Source organism: Scardinius erythrophthalmus, assembly GCF_964197995.2.
Source record: "Scardinius erythrophthalmus genome assembly, chromosome: 21".
In the NCBI taxonomy this organism is placed as follows: domain Eukaryota; kingdom Metazoa; phylum Chordata; class Actinopteri; order Cypriniformes; family Leuciscidae; genus Scardinius; species Scardinius erythrophthalmus.
In genome coordinates this window covers 28,014,676-28,040,451 of record NC_138241.1, presented here as the reverse complement: position 1 = coordinate 28,040,451, position 25,776 = coordinate 28,014,676, and the positions used below count along the sequence as shown (strand labels likewise).

The 25,776-nt window shown below is 36.6% G+C and overlaps 1 protein-coding gene across 5 annotated transcripts; it reads right to left on the bottom strand.

Annotated features, from left to right (window-relative positions):
* Window positions 1-2,998: 2,998 nt before the first annotated feature.
* On the bottom strand, window positions 2,999-25,684 carry letm1 (leucine zipper-EF-hand containing transmembrane protein 1). Of its 5 annotated transcripts, none has more exons than XM_081351879.1 (15): window positions 25,408-25,684; window positions 18,253-18,310; window positions 17,444-17,924; window positions 12,991-13,134; window positions 12,718-12,855; window positions 12,309-12,512; window positions 11,037-11,156; window positions 10,818-10,949; window positions 10,507-10,677; window positions 10,300-10,425; window positions 7,480-7,614; window positions 7,206-7,396; window positions 6,949-6,981; window positions 5,766-5,922; window positions 2,999-5,656 (listed from the first exon to the last, which is right to left on the bottom strand). In XM_081351879.1, the coding sequence occupies exons 1-15, from the start codon at window positions 25,484-25,486 to the stop codon at window positions 5,504-5,506; spliced, it is 2,322 nt and encodes a 773-aa protein (XP_081208005.1). In that variant the 5' UTR covers window positions 25,487-25,684; the 3' UTR covers window positions 2,999-5,503. The 5 variants fall into 5 exon arrangements, with proteins under 5 accessions (XP_081208005.1, XP_081208007.1, XP_081208006.1 ...); XM_081351881.1 differs by having other exon boundaries at window positions 5,766-5,904; XM_081351880.1 differs by having other exon boundaries at window positions 17,444-17,921; window positions 25,408-25,671.
* Between the last annotated feature and the right edge of the window lie 92 nt (window positions 25,685-25,776).

Below are 25,776 nucleotides of genomic sequence, written 5' to 3'. Positions count from 1 at the left end.
CCTCAAGCGTGTCAAATTCTGTTTAAACAGAAGCGCAACACAACACGGCTCTACTCGTCATACCCAGCTGAAGTCTCATTGCCCCATAGTATAGTGTGAGCCAAGCGAGCTGGAGAGAATGAAGTGGAGTGTTCTTTCCTGACGTCAGCAACATCTCAGTGTCGTAAGTCTAGTGTAAATGTTTGCTCCGTGAGCATTCCCCAGCCTCCATGCACTCTTTCCACTGCGTTCTCGAAAAGACAGAACTTTTCCCCACCAAAACACGTCTCTCCAAAGACAAAATTTCAATGTGTATTTATTCAATGTGTAATCCCATCTCAAGTCGACACAAGTGCACACTAAACTTACACACACTGGTATTTTGCATGTCTTTTTGCACAATTCTAAAGCAGTTGACAAACATGAAAAAAATAAAGCAGTTCAATCTATTGAATATGGAAGCCGTTTCTACCTCAGAGTTGTAAAAAGGTAACTGTGAATAAGTCACATTTCGAGATATAGCCACAATTACACTTTTTACTCTGACGTGGAAACAGGCTTCCAATAATGGAAGAATGTACATTTATGTATGTGCACAATACAAATTCATTATCTACCAATTTATTAGCAAACAACTTCTCTGTACCCCATCCCAAGAACTTTTCAACAAAATTTCATTGCACCAAAGTACATTCAACATTCATCAATCAGGAAAGTGCTATACTGCCATTCAATACAGTGCAAAATGAGTAATAGAGTTGCTACAGTGATACAACATGTTGAGAGACCTCTGACTGATGTAAACTCTTCGTACATACTCTCAAACATTCTGTGGTCTAAATATATGAACAAAAGAAAAGCAATCAAGCAACATTTTTCTGAAGAAATTTTAGGAGACAAGTCCAATTTAAAGAAATCCCTGCATCACTATGGCATCTAACAGACCGTAACCAGGGTAGCATCATATTTCATTTTTGACAAGCCGCAAAAATGAGGAAATGAGGCTGCGCGGGATAGAAGTACAGTGCGTTCAATGAATTATACTGTTGTTTAACAACATGCCAATTGTTCAGCTGACGAAACATCTTTCCAGAAAAAAAAACTTTCAATAGACAAACTCCATAAAACAGTTTTGAAAGTTATGTAATCTATGACCTTTATACAGTGCTTGCTATTGTAAAGACTGTAAGTCTATCCCTCAAAGCCTAATTTTTATACTGGTTAAATTCAATATAGTGTCTAACCTGGCAAAGGTTTATGGAATTGACAAAATTAATGACTAAACCCAGATAGGTTTTCCTAAATACCGCCCCCTTTTCCAAAGGTCTCAAATGGTAACCCCGCCTCCTAACGGTTCTGATTGGTCTAATTTTTTTGTTTATAAGACCTTATTTAAAAATGTGATTTCTGTCAGGTAGTAGACATTGGGTAGTAAAAAAAAAAAAAAAAAAAAAAAAAAACATCACTTACAGCAGTTTTAAATTAAGTGCATTACTGTTATAAGTTTTTGCGAAATGTGATCAACAAAAAGCTACAAGTGCTACAATATAAGAATCTGCTTAACACAGAGATTATTATACAGAGAATAAATAATTACATAAGCTAATAGTGTGTTGTAGATGAGGGTCTTTAGAGAATTTAAGTGTGTTCTCCATGTCTGCTCACATGTTTTATGTGTACAAAAATAGGGATATAGAGTCCCTTGCCTATTGAACTTGACATAAAGCATGCACCAATCAATGTTTTCAGCACTTATGTCTATTAAGTGACTTAAGCAACATACAATATATACATTATATGTATTATTTCACCACGCAACACCTAAAATATAAACTTGGCCGACCAGAGAAGAGCTGTTGAACTTAAGGTGTCATTACAACCAAGAAGCCCTCTTATATACAGAGCAATGTCCTCTTACCAGCCCACATGATTTACTGTGACTCTCCCTCCAGTTATTCTGCCCACTTCAAGTCCTCACAGGTTATTATTGTATACGGCATAATTTCACGTCATTTTTTAGTCTGGATGTCAGACTGTTTGAGTTAAAGACACTTATAATATGCTGACTGTTAGTCTCTTTTCTGCAGTGCTTGTTATATCAACCAACACTAATTGTTACACTTGTGACCGTCTCTTGTCAGTTGTCCTATGATCTACTACTCATACGAATGCACAGAATGTTCTGAACTGGTGCAAGAACAAGTGTAACATCTGCATTCATTTGGGGTTGACTTTATGAATAATAAGTTATTGCAAACAGGAACATGTTGACATGGCCGTGATTACCTTCATTGTCTAAGACTATAGCACCACCATGTGGTCTAGCAAATATTGCTGTTCTTCAAACATAAAATTAATATGAATGGGAAAGCATACTTAACATACTTTAATAACCTCAATACTTTATCATACCCCAGTAAACTCTAAAAGTACTGTTGCATTATAAGAGGTCAAGAGTGAGCATTTAAAAAAATAATTATAATCATAAAAAAAATCATAATTTCTATTGTAGACCAAAATGACGCTTTGATTTCAAGGCTAAATAATTCAGGATAAAGTCATGCTTTAAATTGTAATCAGGATCTAATTAAAATGTATAAAGTGCTCCAAATAATTTTCTGCAGTCTCAAATAGAAAAAGGCATCTCAATTTCTTTATCAGAAAGACATTTCATCTCAGATATTATTCTAGCTCAATTTAAGTGTGACTCTCCTACAGTCCTGTATCGTCTGATTTTCTCATTAGCGGGAGCTTAAATTCGGACTAGATGTTTCTGACAGCTTTTTAAATATATATACTGTATACACACACACATGTATACAAATACTTGAATTTACAAGTCAAATTAAATATTTTATTACTGCAGAGATGCTGCCAGTGATAACGGGTGAATAATGCAGCAGGGGAGTGAAAAGGCATCAGGCATCAAAGCATATCAAAGCAAAGCATTAAATAATAATAAAAAGACAAAAAATATATGAAACATGAAATGCATGAGTCAAAAATAAAAGGGGAAAATAGCATTCAATTTAGAGATCAGTTTGATTTTATTTGACTTTGCAACCACTTGTATGTAAATAGTATATTTACATCGGCAGTATGAACAATAAAATAAAATGTCTTATTTTGCGTCATACTGATTTTCAAAAACCTTTTTGCATATATCACTCATTTCCACCCATTGTTCAGTCTACAAATTAACTAGCGTAACAGTATTTAGGTTTTGAACCTTCTAACAAATACAGAATAGTCAAAAAAATAAAATAAAAAAATACTAAGACACAAAGTACAGGCCTTATAAGGGGAAAATAAATAATATATTCAATCCATTTAAATAAGCTTAAGCAGTAAATTAGTTTCCAGGGATAATTACATCATATCTTTAATCCATTCAGTCTGTGGTCACTTATATGCACATGCACCATCTTTTATAAATTAAATTTAAAAATCGCAAAACAAAACACAATCTGTAAGGTATCTTTATACCTTTCAACAAAGTTCATTATATAGCTACCACTTTAAAAATTCAAGTGTGCAAGTTTCCCCAAAATATCTATCAATGTGCAAACAGACATTACATGCATCTTCCTGAGTCTAGATCGACACACCAAATAGGAAAATTAAAGCTCTGAATATAGTGCAATTACACATTAGCATAAAATACTCGCTCAATAAAAACAAAAAACACTTTTTCTATCGTACGGTATGATAATACTAATTCATGAATATAGTTAAAGGCCTAACTATAATTAAGGGTCCCCCAGGTAAGTTAGGGATAGTTCACCCAAAAATGAAAATTGTCATCATTTATTCCCTCTTATGTTGTTTTTTTGTCTTATGGAAAAGAGCAGCGAGAATTTTTTTTTAATATCTCGTGTTCTACAGAATAAAAAACTAATAAATGTTAGGAACGACCACATTTTCATTTCTGGGTGAACTATCCCTTTAAGGGACACTATGTGAAATAGGCACCTAAACACTCCGTCTGAGACACAGCACAGGAACTGTGCTTTGAGGTTAGACATGCTGGTCCCTCGCCATGACATGTTTAGGGTTTAGATGATGTATTCCCGGCCTTATGTGCCCTGTGAAACTATGCTTCCAGACTCACGCCACCAGTAAGCGTGTGAGGCTCATGTTGATCGACACATTCCAGTTAGTGTAGGTGCTCTGCAATGAGAACATACTGCTGCCGCTCTCTCCATGTAAGGAATAAGCCATCATCCAGGCCACATACTGACTGGATGGCTGAGCTGTACCCTGATTCTGTCTGCACTGACCTCCATCTTTTGCCTTTCAGGTTCCAAGGTACTCTTTCACACATACAAACATTCACTAACACTCTTCATCTATCATTAATCCAAGCCAGCTAACAGAGACGCCCAATGCACAGATATTTACTGTTAGCATACAATGCAAATAACTAGCAATGTTGAAATGTTATCATAGCTATATTATATCTCAATTTATTCCCTTGATTTGATTTTGAGGGGTTTTTGAATGCTAAGGCCACAATGTAAATGTGATGCTGAAATCAACCCGAGATAAAAGCGGAATAAACAACGCACATCAAAAACTAGGAATCTAACTCTGCTACCGTCTTCAAGTCAGTACAAAAACTTCTGCCCTGAATAAATCTCAAGTGCTGAAGATATACATCCCAATACTATTTCAGACCTTTGGTGTGTGACATAAAGCTGCAGTGCTTGAATGTGTATGTAATAGTATTAAATGAAGCATAAAATCTGCAACAAACCTTCTTTGGTTATTGAATAAACATAAGTGAGATATCAATGTCTTCTGAGCAACATTCAACAAGCTCATGAAAATAGATTGTGAACTGAAAAGAAATAAAAATGCAATTAAATCAAACTGAATGAGCAGTGGAATGATAGTGACAGGTGATGTAATGTGCAAAAGAGAGGAAATGACCTCAGATCTCAGGAAATCACTGCCAGGGTGTAAATTTACAGTACTATTAAAGTACTTTTTTTTTTTGCATCTAATAGCTGAAGTGTGCAATTTCTGTGCCACAAAAGTAATGACTCACCAAACTCACGCTATTGGTTGTGCTGATGGCATTATGTCCAGCTCAACAAGTCAGCTCAGTGGCGCAGAAATGACTCACTCCACCTTTAAGAGGGGGCCTTTCGAGAACAAATGAACAAACGAACAAACCTTCCTTCCAAATTCATCTCTGAATTTACGGCGCACCGCACATGACATTTGATGGAAAAGTAAGATATCGTAGCCACCACCTATTAAATAGTTCCACTTTGTACTACTTTGTTGCCCCAATTTAACTAAAGCGAGGGAACGAATCGTTAAACCATGGGAACAAATTAGTACAACATGGAAATCATTTACCTATAACAAAGGAAGAAATGTTGGGAACTTTTCTTAATTCATATATATGAATACAGAGCGGAGGTCCGCACTGTTTTTAGCCTCACTCTGAATCTGAACATGACCTGAAAAAGCTTCAATAGCTTCAGGATCTCTTCCATTCCCCTACACGGTAAGTCTAGTTTTGGAGTTTAGCTGCCTGCTCCTTCTCGACCTTCTCCTTGGCTTTCTCCTTCTCCACCAACTTCTCCTCCTTCTGCAGCATCACCATGATCTCTGCAACCTGGCTGGTGGAGATATCGATGTCCTCCTTATCGATCAGCTCTACCACCTAACATACACACGCGGCAGATAAATGTCAGTCAAACTAAAATGCTGATTCAACCAAACAGGAAAAGAAGGAAAATCAATGAGTGACCAAAGAAGCCCCATCTTGTTACCTTGAGGACATCGTCAATGTCTATCTTGCCATCCTTGTTTTCGTCGAGTGCGTCTGCGATGCTGAGCAGCTTGTGTTCAGGAATACTCTGGATCTGCTTCATGACTGTAATTAGCTCGTTGATGCTTATTATATTCTCCCTGTAGGACAAGAACACACTGCATACAGGAAACGGTTGCTTGATAACACAGCGGGTAAGATGGTGGAGGATGAGTAAGTTCAATGATCAACCAATCGCATGCCAAGACAGCCGTGCAGGGTTCCCAGGAGAGACGATTGCGAGTGCTTTTGGAGTTGATACTAATTGGAATTAGAAATTGATTCTCGAATAATTTTTCACTAAATCATTCAAGCCTTAAATAAAATAAAGGCCTTAAAACAAGTGATCCGTGTTTTACCTGCACCACTGAGAACAATGAACAAGAGGAAGATTTCAGAGAACAATCGTAATCTCACAGCTGATTAAATAAATAAACAGGACTAGTAAAAGAAATGACAAGCAAACCGATGATGGATTAAAATATTCAATCAAATGAAATCACACTTTAGACCCCCTAAAATATTTAGTATTTGTGTTAAATAGGGATGCTCCGAAATTTCGGCTGCCGAAAATGATCGGCCGATAATGGTTTTTTCGGTACTATGTAGTAGCATTACTTGTTTCTGTTTGGAATAGCCCTACTGTACTGTACCATAGTGTAGTAAAGCTGTGCTGGGCAACCCTGGTAAAATGACGCTACCCTCTTGTTCACTGATGCGCTCCCTGCTACGCTTTGCTCACATGCTCTGATAATATATAATGGATTATATCATGGATAATTGGTCAAAAAATAAATCTGTTAAATCTGATTCTGTTGCATAGAACGGAATAAAGAATAATATATTGATATTTATTATTAATTTATTTTCTGTCAAATTTTAATGTTACATTAAAAAAAGTGTGGATTTTATTTTATTGGCTTGTATCTTTTACATTTAGTATTGAAATTTCTTAAAAAGTCTACTATAAATGCAATTATACGAAAACACTTAAAAATAATTTTCGGTTTCCGTCCAAGTGCATCCAGAATTTTCGGGTTTGGACCAGAATTTTCATTTCGGTGCATCCCTAGTGTTAAATTTTTCAAATTCATTCTTTTGATGAGGAAACGAAACAGAAGGCGAGAGGTCACTCCTGTGCTTACCTTGGCAAGTCACTATGTTTCTCAAAGAACAATCTAAAAAACAACAAAAAATGATTTTTATTTGGACTGGGAACCCTTTTTTTGGTTCGTGTTTACAACCTTCAAGGTCATTCTTCCACCACCATTTTACTGTGTTGATTACAACTTCTCATCATGCATTACTGATGATGTAACGTGGATACTCCCAAGCACTCACACACAGAAACCAAAATCGCCATTAAAAAATTCCATTCGTTCAGCAAATCAAAGTCTCTTACCCAATTGGTGGTGTGGTGCTGCTGTCCATCTGTCCGTCTAACACCACCTTGTCCTTCTCCAGCTCAGTGATGATCTTATCCACTCTTCCGATCATTCGGTTGACTCGCTTTAACAGACGTTGACTTGCCTTAGACTCCACCACTTTCTCCTGTCCCGTCTTGGATAGCTCTCGCTTTATCTCCTCCAGGTCCTGTAGAGAAACACAGTTTAAATGTTTACGACAGAAATGAAAATGAACCGTTTGTTAATGATTGTCTCTCTTGGATGGCACACCTCGCTGTACTCCTGCACATCATCCTTTAGTTCCTCCAGCTCCTCTTTCTCTTTGGTGAGGAGATTCTTCTGCTCCTTCAGTTTGGTGCAGGCGTCATTCAGCATGTCAATCTCCTCCTTAGTGATCTCCTCCCCCTGAAAAATGACACACGCAGTGTCCATAAACACTCACTCCAATGAACACACACATTTACATACATGCACAGCAGTGTTGGGGAAACTTTGAATCAGTGATAGATTTTTGGTGCAAGTGAAAGTTAGGTGCAAATGCCAGAAATTGTATTAAGTTTATAACAAATACTTTTAGGGATGAAATGTATATAAAATGGATGGAAATTCTTTGTAACTTTTTTATTTAATTAGCTAAAGCTATTTTTCCAAAGAAAATAACTAAATAGTATCATTATCCATACCAAAACCTTGCTTAAATCACTGTGGGTTTGGCTCCCTATAGTCACCAATATTCAAGCTACACGGTAGTTTAACTACTAAAGCTACCCTTTAAAAAAAAGATTGTCTTATTAAATGATTATTTTATTAACTATTTGGCACTAAACCTATGAGGATTTTAATTAGATGGCATAGCACTAAATATAAATTTAAAACAAAATTTATACACTAATTAATCTAGATATATACACTGAACTGTATAAAAATGTTCTATATAACTGATTTGAATACATGATGATAAACAGCAGCATTTCATTTATGATATGAACTGTGCACAAACTGATGAATATCTAATGATGAATACTCTCACTATCGCATATATTATTATATTGTTAATAATATTATATTGCCTCAGCTTGCTTTGTTGTAAGATAACACAATAACAAAATTGTCAATCTACACTGCTGCTTGATGGAATACACACCACTGTTTGAGGTTGGTAAGATTATTATTATTTTTTTTATGTCTTTAATGGCTATATTTATTTGGTAATAAATACAGTAAAACAGTAATATTGTAAAACATTAAATTTAAAATAACCTTTTTATTTTAATATATTTTCAAATTGATTTGATTTATTCCTGTGATGGCAAAGCTGAATTTTCAGCATCATTAGTCACATGATCCTTCAGAAATCATTCTAATACGCGGATTTGCTGCTCAAGAAACCTTTCTTATTTTTTATCAACATTGAAAACAGTTGTCTAACATTATAAATGTATGTTCCTGTCACTTTATATGAATCCTTGCTGAATAAAAGTACATAAAAAAATAAAATAATAATAATAATTCTTACTGACCCCAAACTTTTTAATGGTAGTGTAACTTGTTATTGGAAAAGCAATGCTGGTTTGAAAACATTTGATCTAGAGGTCATACTTTTGAAAAGTGTAGTAAAGTTACTCCCCAACACTGATGCAGAGACATAAGAGGATCAGTCAGAGGAAAGGAAGGTCTTCCATTCAGCAAAAGTGATTACAGAAAGGTCACTTAAACCAACTGAAACACATCGTAAGGCTTATGCAGTGGGCCTCTGAGCCACGTAAGACAAACAACCATTAGGATTTCTGCATCTTACATATGCACTGTCCTACAGGCTCACACATACTCATAAAGGGACAGAGAATTGGAGTGAAGTGGAAAGGAGGACGCAGGCATAACCACACAAGACTTCTGCTCTTTCAAATCACTGTATTCACGCAACAGTATGTGCATTTGATTTTTGTACCTGTTATGCTGTAAATAACAAGCGTTACAAGAGTCTAAGCCTAACCCTAAACCAACAGTTCAGATTATGAAACTGTAAATGAGGGAAAAGCACACAGTAAAGTGACTAGGAGAGCAGAGCGTCAGTGTGGTGGTCTCCAGATGGGGAGCAGTTCAGCATCTAACCTGAATGCGCAGATACCTCTGCCACTGCTCGAACTGGAGAAATAAACACGCAAAATAATACACAACACATAATAACAGAGAAAGAGCCATTCCTGTAACATGACAGCAAACAAACAACAAACACAGTCATAATTAACACCAGAGAAGGTATGAAGGACGAATGCAGAGCTTAATATCACAGTCAGAATTATTGTCATGTAAAGTCCTGCCTTATCTTATTGCTCTGGAAAGTTGAAGTGCGTTAGCTGAAATCATTTAATATAAAAGATGTGGTTGGTCCTGCTAAACCATTTTTGGTATTGTAGTACTAAAAAGCATATTAGCAGTTTTGGGTGTTTCTGTTTTTCCCCATTCAAGCAGAATGGGGCTATATTTGATATCTTGGTAATAAATAAGTTTATTTCCAAGATAGAAGGACCATAGAAGGGCTAAAGGGCCATTGAGTGGACTGACTTGCATTAAAAGGGTTATAAAACACTTTATAATAGCTTACATTACTCGTATTAGCAAATATTATTTTATAATGGCTAACAGTTCATTAGTAAAGAACACTTCCCTTCAAATGTTTGGGGTCAGTAAGATTGTTTTAATGTTTTGGAAAGAAGTCAAAAATTTATCAAAAATAACAGCCAAAAAAGTAATATTGTGAAATGTTCCAATTTAAAATAACTGTTTAAATATGTTTGTGGAAACTTGTACATTTTTTCAGGATTCTTTGATGAATAAAGTTCAAAAGAACAGCATTTGTAACATTTTAAATGACTTTACTGTCCCTTTTGAAAAATAAAATGCATCCTTGCTGAATTTGAATATTAATTTCCTTTTTTTTTTTTAAATACTGACCCCCAAATTTTTCATCAAATGTAAATATTTTGGGTTTTGTTTCTTGTTAATATTGTTTAATAAAAGCTTTAACAACAAATCTCCAAAGTTTAAGCAGATTTAAGAGAAGAAACTATCTTTGTGTCATTTTGTTACCTTCATACCCTCCAGCACTGGTGCAGTATCTCGTAGTGTTTCTGAATGGATGGCCACGTCTACGCTGGAAAGAGCATGTTCTGCATCCACCCGTCGTTTTGCTTCCAACTCCACCATTTCACCCTCCTGGAAACACATATAAACCTTTCATAAACATTTCAACTATACAACAGGTATCACTGTCAGACTGAAAGTGACTGTAATGACCTGTGCGGCCAGTTCCTTCACTTTCTCTGCAGCATCTGCCAGTCTCTCCAGCTCCCGCTCTCTGTTTTCCTCTCGGATGGCTGCCTCTTCCTGTAGCGTGGCCTCCAGCTTAGTCTTGTTATCCACTTTGGAGAAGTCCAGCTCTGCCACCTTCATCTGCGCTTCTTTACCCTGTGAAAGCACACGTGACACAAACACACTCATTTTACCAGAAAAATCTGTATGTATACGACTATATTTTTCATGAACCTAACCTATATTTAATGCAATTTTAGTATATAGTGTATTTTCCAGCTGTACTGTGTGCATACCATAATCTCTGGCAGGTTCTGTAGTGTGGTTTTAAGTTGGTCTGCAGGGGACAGTGTGTCTGGCAGGAACATGGCTCGGGACAGCAGCAGCAGAGATGTGGGGATGTGTTGATTGAGATGAAGCTCCAACCACTGTCATGATCAGAAATGTGAAATACATGATGAGAAGATGTATTACTGGGGAGTGATAATAACAGAGGGATGTGGAGCATGTGTTACCTGTTTAAGCTGCTCTCGAAGTCTCTCCTCCGTCACACCCAGAGCTCTCATCCCTCTCACACGACATGCTGACTGCAGCTCGTTCACATTCAGACTGTCCACTCCCTCATCTGCTATCAGCTGTCAATCACACACATGTGCAAAGAAATCAGCTAGGAATAAACAGACATTCTAGCCAATACGATTGCTGATAACTGTTTTAATTTGCTTTGAACTCTTATACAGCAAAAACATAATGACACAAAAACCTAAGTACTTTAATGGTTTTGATTCCTTTTTGAAGTTTCACAAATGTGGCCACTATGAGTAGTTGTTGAAAAACTTAGATTTTTTTTTAAAGAAATTAATACTTTTAAGCAGCAAGGATGCATTCAATTGATCAAAAGACACAGTAAAGACATTTATAATGTAACAAAAGATGTCTGTTTGAAATAAATGCTTTACTTTTGAACTTTCTATTGATCAAACAATCATGAAAAATATTGTATCTCAGTTTCCACAAAAGCAGCACAACTGCTTTTTCAATGTTTATAATAATAGCCAGTGTTTCTTGAGCACCAATTCAACATATTAGAATGATTTCTGAAGGATCATGTGGCTCTGAAGACTGGAGTAATAATGCTAAAAATTCAGCTTTGCATCACATGAAATAAATCACATTTTAAAATAATATTAAAATACAAAACAGTAATTTTAAATTGTAATAATATTTCACAATGTTACTGTTTTTACTGTATTTTTGATAAAATAAATGCAGCCTTGGTGACATAGGAGTCGTCTTTAAAAAAAACTGGTAACACTTTAGTTTACGGTCCAATTCTCACTATTAACTAGTTGCTTATTATCATGCATATTACTAGGATTTGCTGTTTATTAGTACTTATAAAGCACATATTAATGCCTTATTCTGCATGACCACATTCTACATCCCTAATCCTATCCAATACCTAAACTTAACAACTACCTTACTAACAGTAATTAGGAGTTTATTGAGGCAAAAATCATAGTTACTAGTTAGTTAATAGTGAGAATTGGACATTAAACTAAAGTGAGACCAAAAAATCTTACCAACTTCAAATTTTCGCATTAAATATAGTACAGTATAATCTAACACGGGGACCAGACAATTATTTCAATTGATTAGATGATCATTTATTTTAATTAAATTATTCAAAACTGACATACTGTAATTGATATAAATCATGATCACAATGAAAAAGTATTTGACCCATCTTGACACACAACTTTGGCAGAGTCAGGACAGGTTCTAACCTTGTCGTCTGCGCGGATGGCTCTGAGTTTCATGATAAGCTGGAAGCGCAAGAAATTGTTGGTTCCAATGGACTGCAGCTCCAGCAGCTTGCACAAGGCCACCAGCTGCGGCCGTGTCAGATTATCTAAGGTCAGTTCATCCTCAAACAGCTTAGAGAAACGTATGATCTGCTCATTACTGGGTCTCTCTCCAGAGTCTCGTATCTGGGTGGGAATAGGAAGGGGAAGAGAGAGAGAGTTAGCAGCAAAGTAAGTTCTCATTCATAGCACTTTTGAGTATAGTCTCGTCTAAGAGCACTTTATGAGAATCACCACATGGTGGCAATACAGAGCTGAGTTTTGAATCACATGGAGATGCAGCAGAGTTGTTTTTTAGGATGAGAGCTGAGCATGCGTGACCATTATCTACCTTCTGAAAGAAAGTGGAGAACTCCTCAGTTACATTGCCTTTAGCTGCTTTGTTTCTTAGAGCAATCTCCTCAATTGTATCCTGCAAGAACTTGGCCATCTCTAACTTCACTCTCAGCTCCTTTTTCAGTCTTTCCTCCTGCAAAACACACACACACACAGAGCATGAGAGCGAGATATTATATGATGTCACATAGGTTTGGCGTAAGACACATGACTAAGACAGAAATACAATTAAAGTTTTTACAGATTAAAACTCAAAAGGTCAGCATACCTTTATAGACTGTGTCTCAAAGGTGGAAGGCAACATGTTTGGGAAAAGCTTCACTGCAATAGGAAGCAGAAACTCCATAAATGGAACGATGATAAAGACCAAAAAGGGCACAAGCCGGAAGACATCTGCACACGTCCTCAGGAACTGCAATTAACATGAGACAGCAGTGATGTTAGCAAATGGCTGCTTAAGTGATGAAACGTAATTATTGATCAGAGATGGTTTGCCTAACGTCTAGACCTAATAGTAAAAGTGAAGTAAAAACCCTAATGGTGCTTTCAAAAAATAATATAATAAAAATCATTGTGTTAGAATACTTTGTAAAATAAATATATTTTATTGATGTTATTAAAAAAAAAAAAGTTTTTAAACATGACCTGGTTATGTTTAGGTATGATTCACTCCTCCTGCATTTCACAAAAAAGTAAAAAATTGACAGATCTAAAACTTCATATAAAACAAAATAAAGAATCATGGACAGATCATGATGATACCACCAGAGACCAACAAAAGTCAGACCATCGGTAAGTCCACTCCGTATGTCAAGAACTGACTTCATGCATCAAGCCATATCTAATAGTTGATGAAACATGATGAATTTAGAAAATGAGAGGTTAGATAACAAAGGAGCTTCAGCTTTATAAGAGGGGTCCCTGCTCTACTTATTCCACCTGTGTGTCAGCGGCCCTATAGGAAAGAATTTAAACCAGGCAGGCCTGAAAAGAGCCTTTGTGTTTGGCCCATTGACATGTATATCACCACAGAAAGAGACAGAGAGCATGTGAGGGGGAAGAGAAGAGGAAAACAGGGAGGCCTGGAGTGTGAAATATTCAGGGAAAGAGTGAGTGAGGATGGAGAAAGAGAGTGAGGGCATTCCAAAGGAAGAGGCAGGGAGAGAGCAGGACAGAGGGCTTGGGAAGGGGGTTGACGACTGACATCAAAAGCTAAAGGAACCCACGCTGTGCGAGGCCAGTTGTGAATAGGCAGGATTAAGGATGAAGCAGGTCAGAAGAATAGCGAGAGTGAGGTGAGACAGATGCTAGCTGAGGCGGAGGCATTAGCATACCTCACGATTCTAATGTTGACAGAGCTCAAAATATAAAGAAAACTTCAGTAAGCTCTTGATAACAACTAACCATGACTACCTAAACACCAGTATTACACTAGCTGTGGATGTTTTAAGATCAAATGCTGTGGGGAAACTATCTACCAATGCTTTAGGAATGTGATAATATGATTTTAGCTTGTTTTAAGTTTTTAAGATTTTTTGAAGAAAATGTGAAAGGTGCTTGCCCGTGCAAAAGCTTGATGGTTTAACATTTGTAGCCATAAATAATAGCATTTTAACTTTACATTTGTACTGTAAAATAATAATAATAATGGTTTCATAAATACACATTTTAAATTGTACATATTAAGTATAAAACAGTTTAACATTTTGATTAATAACTTAATTTAGTCGTATTAGCAGTTGTACTAGTAGTAATAATAATACATTAATTTTACAGTGCAATTATTATTATTATTATTATAGCCCTACAAACAAGAACAGCAAATCTGGAGCTTTAAAACAACAACAAAAACACTTAACTTATACGTTACAAAGTATAAGCAATAATAGTGATACTTTCGTTAAATTGGCCCCTTTAAAATTAGCTTGCAGCAAATGATTTCAAAACATTTTCCAGAACACTACATTTTTGTAAGTGGTATTTCTATCTCTGTAGCTTCATATAATCATCGCCAGAGCGAAACCAAACATAACTCCTCAATAATATTGCCATGGCTATGGAAAAATGATAGGGGTAATGTAATGGACTAATAATGTTGGGCATTAATATCCTAGCAACCCAAAGATAGACCGTTTGTTCGGAGAGTGAGAGACATTTCCAGTACATAGTGACTTAGAATGCAATAAAGGCTTCATACAGTTATAGATAGTCACTAGAGTGTCAATTTACAACAGGCCGAGTCATGAGACCGTCTGAGAATTTGAGGCTGGGAAGGTATTAGCACTGTGCTAACAGAGACGACGTGTAATAAAACATGTGATACTGTAGCTACAATCAGCTGTGTGCTTGAAAACTCAAATACAATACAGAAGAGCAGTAACATGGTCATTCAGAAATCATAATATAGCCTACTGATTTAGTGCTCGAGAAACATTTCTTATTATTATCAATGTTGAAAACAAGTGTTAGGCTTAATATTTTTGTGGAAACTGTGATAATTTTTGATGAATAGAAGTTTAAAATAACATCATTTATTTGAAATAGTAATCTTTTGTAACATTATTAACACCTTTAGGGTCCATTCTGAATAATTGAATCGGTCCTTGCTGAAATTAAATAAATAAATAAATAAATAAATAAATAAATAAATGAAAATGGAACTGGCCCCAAACATTTGAATCGAATTGACTCAGTAATATAGACTATGTTGATTTTTTCTTAAAATGTGAGCTTCTCTGCTTGCCGTGTAAAAACATTATCCATGTTGCCATGACTAACAGGGTGATCTGAGTAGTTTCTCACTGGCCCGTCAAAGTCCTTAATAGGTTTATTTTTTCACCTATTTTATTGTTCGCCAGGTTGAAATTTTAAGTTTGATAGCTCAATAAAGGTAATAGCACCTAATGAACATAAAGCTAATGCATATGGGCCTCAAATAACCTCACTTTTACTTCTGTCCTAAGGACAACATATCTCCGGGGGGCATCGCTTTACTGGAGTCAGCCTGGGCTAGTGGCCAACTAGGTGCCAAAGTGAGCTGTATTGATCTATCAATCATTAAACTACTCAGAAAGGGAGAGATGAAGAATAGGAAGAACATTAATCAGATTGAAGGAGGGCATGATAAAAAAAAACACACCTATCTTATGTAACTATGTAAGTTAAAATAACAAAAGTAGAGCTCTTCTAAATCGGCACCTTAAGAGTAACAACTAGAGGGACCGGGACGTCTGCAGGGCTATAAAATGCTGGTTGAATTTTTTTGAATGGATGGATGGTTGAAATTTTGGATGGATGGATGGATGGTTGAATTTTTGGATAAAATCATTTTTTGGATGGATGAATGGTTGAATTTTCTGGATAGATGGATGGTAAACATTTTTGGATGGATGGTTGAATTCTTTGGATGAACGGTTACATTTTTTTAATGAATGGATAGGATTAAATACATCTAATTATCTAATATCTAAATATTATTTAATTTGTTCAAAAGTTATGTTAAATTGGACCCAAAAGGATCATCTTATAGGGATAGTTCACCCAAAAAAAAAAATTCTGTCATAATTTACTCACCCATATGTCGTTCCAAAACCATAAGACTTTCATTCATCTTCGGAACACAAATTAAGGTATTTGTGATCAAATTTGCTAAAAAAATTTATAAATTCTGTCCCTCCATTGACAGCTACGCAACTACCACTTTCAACTTCTGAAATGTCAAAGTGGTAGTTGCGTAGCTGTCAATGGAAGGACAGAAACCAAAGTCTTACAGGTTTGGAAAGACATGAGGCTGAGTAAATGATGACAGAATATTTTTATTTTTGGGTGAACTAACCCTTAAAGGGTTCAGGAATCCCAGAAGTCATGCAAGCTGGTTAGAACGTATTCAGTTTCCACTTGCCTTCTGACTTACAGAGTAATCTCTAATGACTTTTCCCTGAAGACTCAGCAGGGCACTAATTTAAATCATTCAGCCATAGAAAAGATCCAGGCAGGCTTTATAGGACTGGGATTAAACTACGGAAGAATTCTAATCTTCAACTCCAAATCCTACTATATACGACTTAATTACATTACACTGGGTTAAAACCACAGGGCAATGACAGACAAGCAAACCATTTAAATTGCACCATGAAAAACTATGTAAGCACTGACAGGTCAAAGACAGTTATGCGTACAAGCGTTACTCAAGCCCAGGGTGGTACAATATGAGTTTCCTTGTATTTTCTATAAAAAATTATAGACCCAAATTTGAACCCATTCATATGTGTGGAGGGAGTTTCATCGCAAATACTAGCATTTCGTACATCAGTACTGCAGTTAAGGACAAAAGTGTCTGATGTCTACTTTATAATTACCAAATCTCAAGCACTTGAACACAATCATGCTGTCATGAACTCTCTCTTAAAGATATTTGAGCAGAGTTCAACTTTGTCTAATGTTCCAATCTGATTGGCTAGCTGCTACGCAACTTCCAGGAGTCAGGGTACAGTTATTATCTAATACGTACTGGCACAGAGGAAGACTGATTGGGAAGGTGCAATCCTAATCCTAGTTTACGTGATATAAATTGTTACAAATTGTTACAAAATGTTCTCTTTCTGTTTTTTCTGAATTTTTTTTTAACTTAGTTTTTTTTATTTCTGTGAATTGATGCTACTAAATTACACACTAGAATCAGTGCCAACCCCTTAAAAAGCCTTATTTAATTTTGTATATACCTGTCTCCTCTCTCGGCGTGACAGAATGTGTCCGTTCAGCACCCTCCAGAGCATCCGCACAGAGATGGTCGTGTCTATCCACAACAAGCGGAACCCGTGATAATAGTGCTTCACTTCGTCAATCACGCGTTGACGTATTGTCCGTCGCACGGGTTCTGCATCCACTGTCGGACTGTACACCGGTCCTCCCTCTTCAAGCTTTTTATTGCGATCTTTCAGTGTACGCAAAGAACGCTCTACCTTTGAATCATCATGGAGACGGCCTGTAGTATGTACCCACCGGACTGGGGTATTCTGTGGCCAGGCTAGCGTCCTGGGATATGTGGAGTGGGTGTGCACAGGCAGGGCAGGGTCAGGTACGAAGATGGCGCAGTAAAGGCGAGGTGACCTGGAGAAGCGCTGCTGAGGTGCTGATGAATTGTCAAGGTACAGGACAGATGAGGCATGAGGCCACATGCTGCCTCCAAGAACACCATGACTGCTGAAAACAGACATCATTCATCAGTCTGTACAATCTTTAGACACAACATTTTCTGTTTTGTTTAATGAATGATTCAGTGACTGAATGAATGAACCATTTGAACTAATCGTTTGAATGAATGACTCAATTACTTGACTTGCCGCCACCTCCAAGCGGATTTAGTTTTTTATTTAAAGTAGGCTATCATTTCATTTTTTTAAGCATTACATAATGAAATATTTTTTTATTACATGTATATTTTAAATATTTCATTTTTTACATATTTTTTCTTCATTATGACATTATAACTTCATATGATGTTATTGACCCAATGTTCTGTTCCATTTACCTGTTTGTGGCTAACCGCAGTGCAGTGCAGTTAAAGCATATGCCTTCTGACAACTTTCCTGAAAGAGAGTCAGATACAAGAAAAAACATCAGATATCATAAACATATCACACAGTACACATATGAGACTGCTATAAATAAGGATGGACCCACAAAGTAATGTTAAATAGCTCCAAGAACATCGTGCCCAAACATCTAAAGGTACAAACCAGTGTCCTAAGCTTGCTCTTGTAATGTATTTGGGAGTTTATACATGGTAAGATGATATGATAACATAAGAGGGTCATGAAGAGTGCTAGAGGCTACATGCCAGCATAGGATCATGGAAAAGGACAGAGTAAATACTTGGTCTCATGCCACTTCTGCAAGCAGAGCCAAGGAAAAAAATTCACCTCTGCCAATCAAAAGGACACACAAAAGAAGGTGTGTAAGGTCCCAGGTGTGATTGTATCAGAAAAAGAGCAATGGAGGCACTTATGCAAAATACTTTACATCAACAAACCTTAATTCAGGAGTTTTCAAACTTTTTAATTCCAGGAACCAATAAACTTGAGATTTCAATATATTTTCTTAATATTTAAGAAAATGTTATTAAAACAACAAAATTGCATTTAGGCCTAAGTGTTTCCGAAATTTAATAACTGGCATTGTACTAAAGCAAATTATCGTTGGAAAACATTAACTTTTTTATAAAGTTAAGAGTGTAGCCTATCTATGGAAATTTTTTGTTTACAAACCTATATGCATATTTGTTGTTTACCCTCACTGTTAAAAACTACATCTTTAGACAGATCAAAAAAAATGCAATGATCAATTAATATTTTATTTTTAAGCAGAATTACATTTATTTTTAAATATCTAATGGACCTTAAATCTAGCCTAATCTTAACACACATTAACTATGACGGCCCTAAAATACATTTGGTACATTTCTTCTTTTTTTTTTTTTTTATCTTTCACATTTTTGCCGACCCCCTGAAACCCCTTGGCTTTATTAATTCCTAAATAGCTAATATTTTTACTCTTCAATCTTCATTTATCTAATGTTGTTATGTTATGGAATGTGCAGCATCAAAATATATTACTTGGTCTTGCTGTTAAGTTGTAAGAGCACCAGCCTATGCTTGAATATTACTCATTTAAAATTATTTTATCCAGCTATTGAAAACACCATCTCATTACAGGTTACATCAGGATACAGACCTCACACAAAAACACTGCATTCACTACCGTGAAGAGTTTACATAGCTCACTTTTTTTTTCCTTGGATGAATGCTTATGTTATACTACAGTACAGTTAAATAAGACCACACAATCAGCTGTTCAAGAGTAGCATTTCACAGGTTATGACCTTCACAAGCACGCTCGACATCTGTGACAAACTAGGATACCCGAGGATGACCGAGCAGATTTAACTCTGTCTAACTCAAGATAAAGTTAGTAACAGCTCTTCAGCAGGAGAAGAGGGTAAAGTCTGAATATCCAATATGAGGAAACCACCGAACTTGAAGTGAAGGGAATTGCATTGTGGAAGTGGATTGCTAGAAACTAGTACCAAATCCATATGCAAAAGTGCTATATTTTTGTTTATAGTTAAATCTATAATAATCAAATATCTCATTATTTAACCCACTGTTCCTTTTTAACAAACCCATTTTCTGTTGAAAGCATGTGTTCATCTGAGAAACAAAGTAGAATATGACTCTCCTGTATCAACACTTGGATGTGCCAAGATGAGCCATCAGATCAAGATCACATTTCAACCTAATCAACTTTTACTATAGAAATCAGAATTAAACATGTCTTTTCAAAGACCTAAACCTCCTAATATTGTGTCATTATCATAAAACACTTTATCCTATCCCAGTTTTAAAAGCAGAGATATTGGGTTGAGTCTTTCGAACCGTTTCAGCCAGGTGTGTTGCGCTAGGTTTGATGTGAGTGATGCAAAACGGCATTAGTTCTTGCATGTCTCCAAGAGTCATGTTTAAAGTTCAAATATGTGGAAGTTCAAATGATATTTGATAGATTTAACATTCTTGGATGAACCTCTTTAAAAAGGAAAAGTGAAGGAGTGGACTATAACTGCAGGATGTCCTTCTACTTACAGTAAATATAGCTTCAGGAAACTCCCTTATCTGGAGTAAGCCAGTAAAGCTATTCTCACCCATTCTGTCTGTATCCCACACATGCACATAAGCATACTGCTTCCCTTTCCCTGAAATACAGCAATTTATCAAATCTGACTTCCTCCTGAACCATTTCCCTCATGCAATCTCTACTACATATACTTAACAGTCTCATGATTCTCTGACTTATCCAATCAGAGACAAAGGAGGAGGCCAGACTCCATAATTAATCCATTCTCATCCCACTTACCTTTAGTACTATGGCATAGGACCTTTGGTCCAATGCCCCGGTGAAGCCTAATCTCTGTCTTGCTTGCCATAATGTTTGTTGCACATGTAAGACCCTTGGCCAAGTTCCCCCGGTGCAACCTAATCCTATTGAAGCCAGGATGTTCACATTGAAGAATAAATGCTTTCGGTCTACTTTCTCTCTCTATATTTAGCTCTATAAGATTTCTGGCCTCACATCTCAAGGTCAGTACACTTCTGACTGAAGGCCTGAGATCTCTATCCGCTTGTTAGTCTTCTTGTATTTGCATGTAGACAACTAAGTTCTCTGAATAGTATGCTCTTAAAGATGAAGGTTTCAAAACAGAGATTTCACAGTGAGGCCATAAGAACAGTTCTTAAAATATTTTTTTTCTTAAAGTGAAGAACATTTTAATAATCTAAAGAACACTTTTTCCACTATAAAGAACCTTTATTTATAAGAGTGTAGAATAGAATAGAATAGAATAGAACAGAATAGAATAAAGTCAAAAAATCAAGGGACTGTAAATTTAAAATCAAACACGGCCTGCATATAATGATGACGTTGAAGGAACCTGAACTTTGTAAAGGATCTGTAAAGGATCATGGGTGTTGACTAAGTTCCTTAAAGGGTGGAGAAAAAAAACGAACAACTTTGTGGTCACAAATCTTCCTTTCTGTAATAGGTATTAGAAACTACACAAGTGCAACAGATCCAGGGTGTGTCTAGGATTGAGTTGAAGAAAGAGTCGTCATATAAGGGTAGGTCTACAAAATGATTTTATTCTGAATACTGCTTCAAATATTCAGATATGTCTTTTAAGTAACAGATTGGCTGATCTCATGGATAGGAGTAGTTGGTTTAAATGTACAGGGTGTAGTTTTTTTTTATGTCAAAATGCTTTCCACTATCCTAGCTTAATGTGTAAAGTCAGCTACAATAAGCAATTCATATAGACTGACTTTCCTAAAGAATGTAGACAATGTTCAAGCAATCCAACCAAGGTGTTCCATAATGCTATCCGTTAACATTCCCATTCGTTTCAACAGCAGAAAACACATCCTGCATGCAGACATCTTGGCACATGGGCAATTAATTCTGGGCACAACATCTGAGCTGTAAATGCCATGATGTGACTAATCACTCTTGAGCCACAGAAAAATTACATCTTCACATGCTCAACAAGAACACGCTACAGCGCTAAACCCTTTAGTGGTGCCAAAAGGCAACCGCCAGGGAAAAATATTTATATTAATATAATGAAATACTTCTTTTTGCAGGGCTCAGGGGGCTGTCTATCCCTTATGAAACCATCTCACTGATAGAGTCTCACTCGGTCAGAATTCAGGGCTGTAGTTTTGTGAGAAGGTCTTATCAGAAGCAGCAGTCCCTTTGAAAGTGTGATAAAACAGCTAGAGTGGAGGGTACCAAGTCCTACAGATATACTTCATTTATGTCTGGAAACAAGTGCATAATCATAATCTCGATTCAAATGAACAAACTTACAGTGATGGTTGTTTCAGTCCATTGATTCCCTGAACCTATATGTAATAGGACAGTCAACTCATTCAACAGAAGCGCACAAACTCTGCAGACTGCTGTTCGCATCAGGTGTCCTTCTCACTCGTGTTTGTTGTGTGTGACAAGTCACAGTCTGTGCTGGTACATTTAACCAGCTTGGTAGAAGCCTGTGGATTGAGCTAGTGTCCTGATAAGAAAACCCCATCTCTGGCAAGAGACAATGTAGGTTAAGACTTCATTGCAAATGTATCTCTGAGTTAACTCTTCTTTGACTGTTAACATTGTTGCAACATGAACAAAATATTCAAACTTTTCTGCCAATTTTAATTCTTTTTTTTTTGTTCCTAATCAGTGTTGTCATGCTTATTGGCAGGTTGAGGTTTTTTTCAAACAAAAGGCTCAATGTTATGAAAGCTATTCAGCATTCATTCACCTAACAATGCACATCCAGATCAGACCTCTAATTTATAGGCTGTCATGCAAAGCTATAGTTAATCATTTGTCAGACCACACTGCTGCAGGCTAGCTAATACAAAAAGTCCACACATGGGAGTTACTGAGGTTTCTAAGGAAGCACTTCAAGTATATTTCGAAATCAATTACAGATTGTGGCAGCAACGCTGTGGTTGGGAAAATAAGCAAAAGAGCATTGGCTTTATATCATTTAGACAAGGTATAACGCTGAAGCCACTTGCTTCCGCTGCAAGGTTTAGAGATTTGTGGTTTTATTGCCATTTAATTCTACTGTATAATGTCCATCATTTATTTAAAGAAAACTGAATTTTTAAATTAAATCTAAATTAGATGCATACATTTATCAAGGTTGCATTAAACATTTTTTGATATGCTTTGATTTGTCATTTGTAATGATTAAAAGTATTATTATTGGTTATATTGGTTATATAATCAGGGAAATTACAAATGATAGATTATGAAACCTTAGTGTTACTAAACAAGTTTTGCAATTTGGTTCAACCACATAAAAAAAAAAACCGATTGTATTCTTACGATTCACTATTAGAGTGTTTAGGTCTCTGTGGAAAGAAAAACAGCATTATTTCCCTGAAACTAGTGATGGAAAAGGAGGTGGGACAGTAAATAATAGGGGTAGGGCAACACAATCTAATGGCAGTTCATATTTATTTTACGTTTTGCCAAATTGGTGGTGAATTTGCACGATCTCATTTGTATGCTTTCATATGATCTGCTAACGCCCCACTGACGGCTAGGTTTAGGAGTGGACCTTTTTTTTCTAAACATTTTTAGTTTTAATTCTCAAATGAATTCTCGATGAAAAGTTTTCATTCGAAATCACATCGTACAAAATCATATATATAATTGAAATCATGAGTGAACAGGACCTTTTCAAAAATGCAGGTAAACCTGTTCTAGACATTTTCCTGAACGAAAGAGAAGTTGTAACATTACCAGTTAATTACCCGTGTAATGCTGTGTGTGAACAAAGAATAGAATCACAGGTATGAGCATGTACGAGGTCAGAACGCGCTAACATAAGAAGTTTGCTTTGGGCCAATCATAAAGCTCTGTCTGAGCTGTTTACAGTAAGCTTCACTGCTATTAATTGTTTAATTTGTCTTGCATCCGAGACCCTGCCTTCTTTTCAATTCATCAGCACAGTTCTGCAGTTATTATTGCGTACTACAGAAACTGCAGTAATAACTATTAAGTGTCTCGTGTGTTACGAGAAAAACACATTGCTTTATGATCATCCTCTTCCGCCTGTCACTAAAAAGTAAAAAAAAACAATGTTGTCAAATTGAACAAATAATGAAACCAAAGCACTTCTCCTCATCCAAGTGGATGAAGAAAACAACACAGCATTTAAAGGTAATTTCAAAGATTTGCCATCTAAGAGTCTATCGGTATTTTGGATCCATTTAGAATGGTATCTTACCCGTATAAGATGTTGCTTGTGAAAAGCACATGTGTATTTATTGGTATTTTCGTTATGTGTGAGCATAAATGACAATAAAGACTCTTGAATCTATAGTCATTTACCATGTTTAATGTGTGAAAGGGGCTTATGACTCACTAACATGATATTATCACATTGTTATGCCTGGTCCACTGAATGAATCTTTCATGTGAACTGAATGAATTCAAAAGATTGAATTAAAATATTCCCACCAATTTTAGTAACCAGTGCAATCAATGTATAGGCCAAAGACAGTATTGTCAAGCTAACGGACAGATGTCATTATATGAAAGATGCTTTACTATGACAGGTCTATAATAAGGAATCAGTCATTGCAGTCTGCGCCAAACGGAAAAGCAGTCTGTCCTCAAATAACCTCCAGGAGCACACAAGGCTACAAACTCCTGTTCTCCAGTAACCTGAGCAAAATGTATGGCTCTAAAATGATATACAGCCGCATTACACATAAATGACGACGAAATAAAACACGTTTATGAGCATTAAATTGTATTTGATCGCACTGACCGTTCTCAGACAGGAGCGGCCGGCTGGCTACACCTGCAAACAACATACCGATGTTCATAACTATAATTCAGTGTCTGATTTAATAAAAGGCGCTCCATAATAAAAGTGTGGAAACGACTCGCGTGTAGACCACAACAATGAGCAGACAAACCAACCACCGGTCAACAACGGTTGCAGCACTGTTATTTTCCAGAAGTGACTTACAGTAACAGAGCATGAACACACAAAGCGCAAGCACGTGTGACACCGACACATACGCACTAGGTTGCAGTGAGCCTCCATTATCTGTGCCTGTACAACCAGTGTACTGGACGCATCCCATGAAACCGTTTAAGTTGGAGGGTTCTCGGTGATTATGACTGCCTCAATCTGTGAGGCTAGTTTAGCTGGTTAGCTAATCACTTAAGCCTCTCACTTCATCAGTCGTTCAATAATCGTATGTGCCAGGTTTGAAAGCTAAGTGGCTAGGTCATGAACTTTCTGACTTCAGTGTTAGGATGGAAATCTTTTCATACATGATATTTGCAGTGTACATGAAATGGCTGGAAATATACGGAATGAATAACAGTAAATAAATCAGGATAATGTAAGTCACGAGGCCTATATAAATAAAACAAAACCGGTTACTGTCTGTACGCCTGTAAGTTATCAGTTCTGCGTGACGCACATTTGACAGTTCATAAGGCTCGCAAATAAAAAGGCAGATAGAATTACAATGATCCATTCAAATCGTGTTCAAAACAATACAATAACCACATACCGATCGCTCTCCTGTATTAAAAAAAACTGTATTACCTTTTCTGAATTCGTTTTTTAATGACCTAGATGTTTTCATCAACGGAGTCCGAGATCTGGTGAGCAAAATCGATGCCATTCTGTTCCCGTGTGTATGGATGAAAAGGCGCTGAGAGGACGTGCAGAGATAATACGATGACGGTTTATGAACTATCCACAGAAGTCATAGTCCCAAGCTCTTTGCTCATGTCCTTGTGCCCTCCTCGGTGATTCAAGCGATGAGTTTGCAAGCGCTCGGCATTTGCTTCCGTGTTCCTGTGGCTCGAGCTCGGCCAGCAGGGGGCGCGTTGCAGTTGCTGTCTATGAAGATGAGGTGACAGGACTGACCGAGAAGAAACGATGAAGCGAGCGGGGACCAATTTTTTTACA

What these genes read in the sequence shown, in the direction of transcription:
- letm1 (XM_081351879.1), bottom strand. Translation starts at nt 25,486, where the DNA reads ATGGCATCGATTTTGCTCACCAGATCTCGGACTCCGTTGATGAAAACA. An exon ending in AAAAAACGAATTCAGAAAAG is followed by an intron (nt 18,311 to 25,407) that starts GTAATACAGTTT and finishes ACTCTCTTTCAG; the next exon opens with GAAAGTTGTCAGAAGGCATA. An exon ending in TTGAGACACAGTCTATAAAG is followed by an intron (nt 12,856 to 12,990) that starts GTATGCTGACCT and finishes TGTGTTTTGCAG; the next exon opens with GAGGAAAGACTGAAAAAGGA.